Source organism: Lygodium microphyllum, chromosome 15 (genome assembly GCF_053477565.2).
Source record: "Lygodium microphyllum isolate KBCC chromosome 15, Lygodium_microphyllum_v1.1.10, whole genome shotgun sequence".
Lineage (NCBI taxonomy): Eukaryota > Viridiplantae > Streptophyta > Polypodiopsida > Schizaeales > Lygodiaceae > Lygodium > Lygodium microphyllum.
This window is the reverse complement of record NC_141149.1, coordinates 139743066-139752791: the sequence shown is the minus strand read 5'-3', so window position 1 is coordinate 139752791 and position 9726 is coordinate 139743066. Positions and strand designations below refer to the sequence as shown.

The 9726-nt window shown below is 43.2% G+C and overlaps 1 protein-coding gene across 2 annotated transcripts; it reads left to right on the top strand.

The window, feature by feature from the left end:
* Positions 1-6024: 6024 nt before the first annotated feature.
* LOC148025135 (uncharacterized) lies at positions 6025-9494 on the top strand. Of its 2 annotated transcripts, none has more exons than XM_087694860.1 (2): positions 6025-6619; positions 6742-9494. In XM_087694860.1, the coding sequence occupies exon 2, from the start codon at positions 6911-6913 to the stop codon at positions 8117-8119; it is 1209 nt and encodes a 402-aa protein (XP_087550986.1). In that variant the 5' UTR covers positions 6025-6619; positions 6742-6910; the 3' UTR covers positions 8120-9494. The 2 variants fall into 2 exon arrangements, with proteins under 2 accessions (XP_087550986.1, XP_087550985.1); XM_087694859.1 differs by having other exon boundaries at positions 6732-9494.
* The last annotated feature ends 232 nt before the right edge of the window (positions 9495-9726 follow it).

Here is a 9726-nt window from a genome sequence, read left to right as displayed (position 1 = left end):
GCTTCAATATCGATTGAAAGGTAGAGTCCAAGTGAAAGCACACAAGTAGAAAGGTGTCTAATCATGGTGTGTATAGTAAATATAGGGTGGCATAGGCATAAATGCCTTTACCCCCAATATTATTCCATCAATGCAAGAGTTCTAGGAGTCATGTGTCCCCTTTAGCTTGAGTGCTAAGCCTTAATTAGACCTATGTTATTCATGGCTTTGAGATCTTTATGTTGACACATAGCTATTTATGGTTGTGTGACTTTGCTAGAGTATTATGAACTTAAGGTCACTTTAAGCGGCCAACTTGTGGTGTTGTAAGCTAGTAGCCCTTTTTCCTAGCCAAGTCGGCCAATCAATGGCCTAGATGAGAAAATGTTAGGTCATAAGATCTCCACATTGGTCAACGTGGCCAAATTTATAAGGTTAGGCATGTGGTGAATTCAAGGCCTATGGCCTTTGAAAAAAAAAAAAGGAAAGTCAAGCAACCGAATTGTGGGCCTTATGGCTTATTGGCTAAGGCCAAAAGACAAGCAATCGAATTGTGGTCTTCTATTGGCTAATTATATGGCCTTGGATTAGGCCCAATGGCCTAACAGCTAACCATAAGGCCTCAATGGCCAATTTGGTTAGCAAAAAGCCTCAAGGCTAATGTTAAGGCCTATATGGCCTTGATCCTAACCAATGACCTTATGGACAATTACAAGGCCTTATTAGCTTGTGTTTTTACCCAATGCCCTATCGACCTATAATAAGGCCTCTCACAACTGATAGTAAAGCCTATGGTCTTATTATTTTACTCAATGGCCTTACATCTGAATATGAGCAGTAGGCCCTATTGGTACTCCCTTCCATTCGTGTTCTCCACATGTAGGCATGAGAGGCCTTCCTCTCCCTTTGCACAACTCAAGGTTGCAAAGGGCAGATCTCACAAGGAAACCTCAAGGGGAGACTCACAAACATAGAATTCAATAATTCAAATGCATATATCACACCAACAGAACAATGAAGAGCCATTGAAAGCCATATGTGTAAGTTATTGCTTCGAATGGGGTCAAGAAAGTCCCTTGCTGTTGCAATCAAGCCTTGCTTTATCTCCTTCATCTTCATTTGCTATACACACTCCAATTCATGGTCTCCCTTCTCTTAACTTGTGCAATCTTTATAAGTCCACCATCCACAACCTTTTCAATCCACTTGCTTTTGCAAAAAGCACCCAAAACAAACATGAATGCTTTGCCTCTCATAAGCTATAGATTCATCTCAAGCCCCTTGATTCCCAAACTCCTTGATTGTCTCTCTCTCTTTTTAGGCTTAAGATCCTATATTTTCTTGATTTTAAGCCTTTGGACCTTAATTTCTCATGCTTTTACTTCCTTTAAAAAAATTCAAGACACCTACAACTTCAAACTGAAATCCAACTCGCACAAATGATGAATCAATTGCCTCTTGACTCACCCATCCTATGCTAATGTGTGCAATGTTCCACAGTGCAATCTCTTATTATGCCGCTCATTATAGAGAGTATGCACCTAGTTGCTCAATTCTGTGGCTCCTAGCAAACATAACCCAAATACCATCACTCTCGCAAGCTGCAAATGCCGAATTTGATAGAACACTTATTATTTCAAGCGCTTCAAGAAATGCGGCTATGGCTATCTCTAACATAAAAATCGCATGCTCTCAAAACAAACATAATAAACTCACAAGTCTACATTCTCATTGTAGTCTATTTGCAAATGTTAGTTGATTGCTCCATGACTTTAGCAATGTGCCTCAAGAAAGCTCCACCTCCATAGTGTGAGTCGCCACATGAGCTTCACATAGGAGAAGAAAAAGGAGAAGAAGAGGAAGCAAGAGCTTCACCCACACTAGTTCTCCCTCTCTTCCTCTCTCAGATAAGTAAGATGCAAGAAGAGAGCTTCACAAGATTGCACATCGTAATAATGAGCTTATTCTTTTATTTCTTAGTTTCTATACATGACCTTGATTTCTTAGACACCCTCCAATTTTAATGACTTAATCAATCTTTTCTTTCTAAATTGGTGACCCAAGAGCATTACACTCCTGTGTTATGCTCATGTCTCAAGTTAAATATTAAAAATTTACATGAGAGCAAGCCTGCCAACTCTTTAATGATATACAAAAATTGCTAAAATTACAAGCACTTGGTGAATCTTCTATTTTCTAGATCTCTTTTCCAAACATTTTGTGATTCTCTTAGTGCATCTTGCTTGCATCCTTGTGTTCCTAGAGAGGGTTAACACATATCAGGTGTATGCATAAACCATTGGAATATAAAACCACATGGTTTGTGTAATAACGTACAAGTCCAATTTAGGGAAGAGAGAATCATTCTCAAAATTTGGATCAAGTTGTAGCTCAAGATGATCCACACTTCTCTCTCTTGAACAATCTTGCCTTAAAGTATCCTTGCATGCCCCACTAATCTAGAATATGTCAAATTCATGCCAAATTTTGTCAAAGCCCAATGTTGAACCTACATATTATCACAAGCACATTATTTGAAACTTATTATAAAAAGCTTAATACGTGGCCTAAATAAGTATCTTGCCATCATCACCATACAGTGGTACATAATATACGTGACAATATTCAACCTACAAGAACAAATTTGAAATATGCAAAGCTTATTTGCAAGATTTGTGGCTTTTTAAGGGACGCAATGGTGTTTGCCTTGACCCTACATATGCACGTGTAGAGAGAGAGAGAGAGAGAGAGAGAGAGAGAGAGAGAGAGAGAGAGAGAGAGAGAGAGAGAGAGAGAGAGAGAGAGAGAGAGAGAGAGAGAGAGAGAGAGAGAGAGAGAGAGAGAGAGAGAGAGAGAGAGAGAGAGAGAGAGAGAGAGAGAGAGAGAGAGAGAGAGTGTGTGTGTGTGTGTGTGTGTGTGTGTGTGTGTGGGGGGGGGGGGGGGTTAATGCCAGATACATTTGCACAACTTTGATGAGGTAATAAAGTCCCTCTTCTTTTGTAAGGTTCTCCATTGATTTATCCAATCTTGATTGTTAAGGAATTTACCTTAAGGGTACCCTTTCACGCATTCCTTGGTTTGACTTGGTTGACTTACACAAGTCAAAATTGACTTGTGTGTCTCATGGCTCTAACTTGTTAATTTGGAGAAGACAATCAATTATTATTAATCTAGCATCATGCATTGACACCCATAAAGGGGTTCAATTAGAATGTTGAGTTATTTTGCGCTTGTGCATTAGCCTAAGCAGTGCATACAATGCCAACCCTCTTTCCATCATGACATTCATAAGGAGAAATTGAAAAAGACAATCACTTCTTAAATTGGCATCACATGTTAATGCCCATAAAAAGGTGTTTCATGAGAATATTAAGCAATTGTGAGCTTGTTTATGAGTAATGATAAGTATTTTAAGTCCTATGCCTCTTTCAATAATTAAGTTCATAGGGAGCACATGATGGGCCTAGTTAGATGACTACTTTGGCTTTCTACTTGTGACAAAAATAAATTCAATGTATGGAAGGTACACCACATGTACTTTTTTTTTTGTCTTTTGGGAACCATTTAAGGTAAAAGAGCCATATTAATCATACTAAACATTTCCTATGTTGCATGAAATGATACAATAATGATTCTTGAGTATTAATGTTAGTAGGAACAAATTATAAGGGCAATGGCTTTTAACAAAATTTATTACTCTTCATGGCCTCAAACACCAGACGAAGATGATGAAATCTACACTTATGAGAAAAAGAGGGCTCAAAAAGTAGCCCAAACCCGCCTTCTACCTCATTGTCACTTATGAAAAATATAGGGCTCAAAAAGCAACCCAACCTCCTCCTACCTCATTGTCACACTCAAACCAAAATATATTTACAATGATGACCCTTGCACATGAGGTACAATGGCAAATGGCTACAATCCAATTATTTATGAGCCATAGTAGCTTAATTAACAATTTAGATGCACATGAAGTTTAGAGTTTTTGGTTAAAGCAAGCCACCTTCTTAGAAAGATGAATAAGGTTTAGCCATGTGTCATGAACAACCAGTCTTATAATGGTAAGACCCTTTAACACACTTTCTCCCCATGGTTTCAAGGGATTACCACAATTGAACCAAGGTCTAAGCACATTACCGACATATCATTGCCACATACGAAAAATGTTAGTTGCCCTCCACCATTGTACCTCATGTCTGCGGGGCCTTGAGAAGAAACACTAGGCTACTATGTCAATAGTTTTGAACTACTACTCTAAGTGATATAGTGATGCTATTGGCACTCTAGCCTCCTAAAAAGTGGAAAACCTTTCGACAAATGTTAAGGTATTGACAACTTCACCATGACCATTGTTCTTTTCTGTTTATGTGCATGCCACATAGAGCATTGCTAAATAGAAGCCAACTAGGAAGAGTAGTTCATTTGTGGAGTTGAGTCACACAATGCCCATTGAAATTGATGATCCTCACCTCTTGTCTTATGCGGCTTTGGATCACAAGCTTACAGGGCGGCTTAACTCATCTTATCATCAATGGAATTAACACATGTGTTTGTGGGGGGATGTCACATGAAATGATCTACTTTAACTTGTTTATCCATGTGGAAGCGTTTACTTATTTTGAGATATGTAAGTTCCATTGTCCTATGTGCGTAGTGACTCTTAACAAACTCATAGCCCACACACATGAGCTACCATGATCCGTTCAGCTCTCCATAGATATGTAGCTAGTTGGAGGCTCCAAATAGGTGCACTATACATCATGGATGGTGTGACCAATGTCTCGAATAGCCACCTCCATGTGTGGGGTTCCTGGAAGTGTGTTTGATAGCGCTCTCTTTCCATTATAGCACGATGGTATGCACAGTCCACTCGTTTGGAAAGTCATCACATGGAGCCCTATTGAACACAAAAGCAAGAAGAGGGGGCAAAATGTTCACTTCATAAATGAAGTGCTCACCGTGTATTCCTATGTGATCTATCACCCTCCACTGCTAATAATCTAGATGAGGTCAGTGAAGGGGTGTACTGACACACGGCGAAGTCATACATGCATCGGATTTTATGAGTTGCAGACACATTTGGACATGCAATACTCCCCACCCAGCTTGCATTGTGTGTGCCTAGCCCAATAGAGACAACCTTTCTTAGCATTAAAAGGTGAGGTGCATTGAATGGGATTTGAACTCCCGCCACGCCCATGAGAGTTGGTTCGCTATAACACTAAGCGATGCCCCACTTTGTAACAAAGGATGGGCGTTTCTAGTGTGTAAAGACATTGTGCCCAGTTTGTAGGATTTGTAAGAGTGGGCGGTTGTGTGGCTAAGTGCCTTGAGGTTTGGGGCAAATGCATCCGAAAAGGCTAGTCTTACCATGGTAAGACCTTTTAACACACGTTTTCTGCATAGTTGTATCAACCAAACTTGGTTGCGGGAAAAACATTTTGAGGAAGAGGAAGTAAATCCTTTTCACCATAATCTTAGATGGAAGTATCCGCTATTGAAATGGTAATTTATACATAAATTTAAACAATATAACTATATTTTGAGAAATTTGAAGAGATTTATTTCCTTCTTATAAAGAATTGAAAAAGATTTTTCTCAAGGTGAACAAGTTCTAGGTTGAAGTGAACCCGCCTTTCCTAAGACCCTGAACCAAAGTGAGAGAATCTTTGGTGAAACATTACTGCCACGTAGGAAAAAAAGATGCCTTGCCCTCTACCATGCTAGCTCTTGTGTGCGGGCTTTCACTGCACGCACGCAAGGTATACCATGTGAACAAGACGCAAGTCTCTTGGATGCACGGGTGACGGGACGATTCACACATGGGGACTGTCAGGCCACCACAGGGTCCATCACTCGAGAAGCAACGTCTTCCTAAGTTCCTCTTCAGCTAAATAGGTTAAATTTAATAATCATCATAAATATAAATAATTGCTCGTCTTTTGTTTTCTGGCGAATACGAGTAGTAGTAGTAGTAGTCGTGCCAGTGTTGCAGGCTGCATTGCAGCTCTTTTTCTTTGTCCTTTCTTGTTTTGGCGTAGGGTACTGTCACTCGTGAGTGCAGCCAGCCTTTTCGCTTTTGAAAGAAGAGGGAGGTAAATTTGTATTGCGCGCGTCCCTGAGAGTTAGTCTCTCGAGACTCCTCCATGGCCGACACACAGTAACAAACACACAGGTGATACCGAGAGAGACGAGCAGCAGCAGCGAAAGGAGAGCTATTGAGACAGTGAAAGAAGACCGTAAGAGAGACAGAAGAAGCAGCAAGACGAAAAGAGAGAGGAGATATCATTACAGCGGGGAGAGAGAGAGAGAGAGAGAGAGAGAGAGAGAGAGAGAGAGAGAGAGAGAGAGATTTTAGAGAGTGTGGTTCAACATGAGAGAGAGAGAAGAAGAGAGAAGGCGGAAAGACCGAGCCACAGAGAGATAGAGAGAGAGAGGCGGATGCATGTGTCTTGTTTTGAGAGCTTTGCAGTGCTGCTTTCGAGTTTTGGGGCTGGGCTGCTTTCTTGCCTTTCAGGGCTGCCTGTATTTTCTGTGCCTTCCTGTGGCCATGTTCTTTGCCTGTCTGGTGGGGAGCCTCTGCGACTAGTTTGTCAACGGAATTTGCTCGCCTTCCTTTCCTTTACTCAGAAGAGTGCGGGTAAAGACTCTCTCTCTCGGCCACCCTGTTTTCTATTGTGGGTTCCGGCTGGACGTCATGTCTCGAAGCTTATATTAAACATTGCTTCTATTTGGCCATTGACATTTTGCAGGCACTCGCAGGTTAATCTTGCACACTCAGCAATTGCGTGTATGAAGACCATGGTTGTACCAAGAAAACTACGTTGACAAAACAGCAGCATTGCGAGTTATTAAGATGGTTCTTGGTTCCTCCCTCAGGACAAATATAAGAGATATGACATGAGGTCATAAGGAGACTGGAAGACAGAAAATGAGCCAGCTAGGGCCGGTCGGTATAGGGCTGAGTGTGGCCTTTGCTGCATTCATGATGGTGCTGGCAGTGGAGATCTTCTATATATGGAGGAGCAGGCGGAGGCGGATGGTTGCAGAGAGGCGACCGCGGATGGTCGAGGAAGGGGTGGCGGTGGCCATGGTGGCGCCGCTCGAGGCGGTGCAGAAGTGGAAGCAGTTCGAAGCGGTGGCAGAGAAAGGGCTGATGTGGGTTGTGTGCGAGTCCAAGGAAGCTGTGGGATGGGCAAGGAAGCAGGCTGTAGGGTTTCGGTCGCAGTGGCAGACTAAATTTGCAGCAGCCAAGCCAGAGGTCCATTCAATTGGTTCGGCGGCGGCACCACCTGCAGTGGCGTCAGAAGCAGCAGAGGAAACAGATGAAGAGGACCTTTTCAGGTTGGGTGGATTGTGGGAGGGTCCTTCGCGGCTGCTGTTCACCATAGCAGAGGAAACTAATGAAGAGATGGAGCTAGAGGACCCCAAATTCAGAGGCAAGGGGAGCCGCCGCCCCTCGAGGGCCTCCAGTGAGCTCGTCTTTGTACCCTCTGCATGCACATCCCCATATGAAACCCCTCCTTCCTCTCCTCCCTTTGCCACCCCTATCGGCTCTCCAGACCCGCTTCCTCTACCCAAAGCCTTTGTAGAATCCACATCGTCCTCATCGTCCTCTTCTACCACGTCCTCCTCGCCGCCACCGCACCGCCGCCCGCTCGCGGCCCTCTTCGAAGAGACCTCCTCATTTTCGTCCTCGTCCGCCACGTCCTCGTCTGCTACACCAGCCACTATGTCTCCACCACCCGCTCTACCTTCCCAGTCCGCGTCCTGCAGCCCCAAGCGGCAGCGCCGTACCCTAGGCCTCCTCTTCGATCCTCCGCCATCCCCTTCCTCGGCCCTCTACCATTACCACCATTACCATCATCACCAGCGTGTCTACCCTCACCCCCTCTCTCCTCCCTCTTTCCGCCTGCTCAGCATTGAAGGCAACCCGATCTTCTCTTCCAAGGGTGATACTCAGCTGCCATCCTCTCCACCTGTTCATTTACCACCATCGCCTCCGAAGTTCCATCTGCCCGACCTCCCAAAGCCAACAACACCGTCCCCCTTCTGCGCATCTTCGCTTCATGCTACTACTCACTTGCCCAATGGACGTGTCTCACCCAAAGGAAAGCCAGTGAATTCACCTAAGGTTTGAGTGTTTGTTCTTCTTGGATAGTTCCCACTTTCGACCACTGTTTCAGCTTCACGGAGGGTAGTACAGGCTTTACTGCCCAGCAAGTCTTGTGCTGCCAGGCGAGAGAGGGGTTTAAATTTCTTTAGTACTGGAACTGTGCCCTGGTATTCCAAGTCGCAGAGTCACGCTCAGAGAATCAAGGGTGGCCTCTGATTTATGTCTGCCTTTCAACATGTCCTGTGGGTGGTGACTTTTGAGAGGTGCACTCTTCTTAAGGGTGCTGACTGTTTTGGTCTTTCAGGCTACAGACAGGAAGCTAAGCAAAACTTCAAGCAGGCAAGCTAAACAAAATTGTCAGCTATGGAAGTTCAGACAACTGTACTATTTTGTGGTAAGTATTCAATATCATGTCTGGATGTATGAAGGACAGGTATGACAGCTTCTAGGAGCATTTTTGAGCATATTGCAGAATATCTGTCGTCAGTACCTTGTCAGTTGTTGGACTTCTTTCTGAAGACAGTGAAATGATTGTACTTTCAGGAGAACTTGCTCCGTGTAGAGAGCAGCCATGGCCTGTTTATGCAAGGAATCAGTTGTGTTTTGTAATATATGTTAGTTCTAGGCTTCTCACGTCTACATATAATGACTACTCCGCAAAGATCAATGCTGGAATTTCTGGGCTTAATATGCTTCAACATTCGTGGCCAAAAGTATGGATTTCTGTCAGTTAAGATGATGGAAAGTTCCCCCCATTGTGCACCCTGATACTGTATGGGCATGTGCTTGTGTCGTGTTAGTACTAGGCTCCTCATGTCTTCATGTAATGACTACTCCACACAGGTCAATACTGGAATTTCTGGGCTTAAATGTGCTTCAACATTTGTGGGGGCATCACTGTTTGCATAATTGATAACTTGCTGAGAATAGAGCTTGACCAAATTAAAGAGGCTATTGTTAGGCAAGCTGTAGTATGGGGGAACATGAGAATGAGCTGTGTCTTCGGTATGTGCCCACGACCATGATATAGCTTCACATGTGGATCCTTGAGTGTGTACCTGATACAGAGTCAGCCATGCTATGGGGATAAGTAGTCAATGGGCTGGTCTGGATACTGATCCTCTCGGCTTGCCACAAAGTAGGAATGGCATGACCACCATGAAGACGTGGATTGTTATTGCATTGGAGTCAGGAATGTTGCTGTCCATCTATTCTGCAGAACCTGTCTCTACCTATCATCGATAGATCCCTTCAAGTGAGCATAGCAACCTCATAGGTAGCAGTCATCATAACTGGGCCAAAAATGTAAACATGCTCAGGAAATCATTTGCTTTCTTGTTAAGAGTCCCAAAATTGCTTGTTTTTCTGGTTGCTCAAGAGTAATACTAATTTCGATCAGGATGTGAAGTTGAATTTAGTAGTGTTCATCTACTTATGTTACTCGCAGGATAGTTATATTTGTTTCTCAGTTGTACAATGATATTATACCTAGAGCCATAGTACTTCATCATAAGTGTGTGCGCACTTGTCTGCAACACTTGCATTTTTGCAACCTCAAATACAACCTCAGAAATAAATTTAGGAGTATTTCTTCTTGTGTAAACTGAAAAAAAATGTCAGCCTCAAAAAGA

What these genes read in the sequence shown, in the direction of transcription:
- LOC148025135 (XM_087694860.1), top strand. Translation starts at nt 6,911, where the DNA reads ATGAGCCAGCTAGGGCCGGTCGGTATAGGGCTGAGTGTGGCCTTTGCT.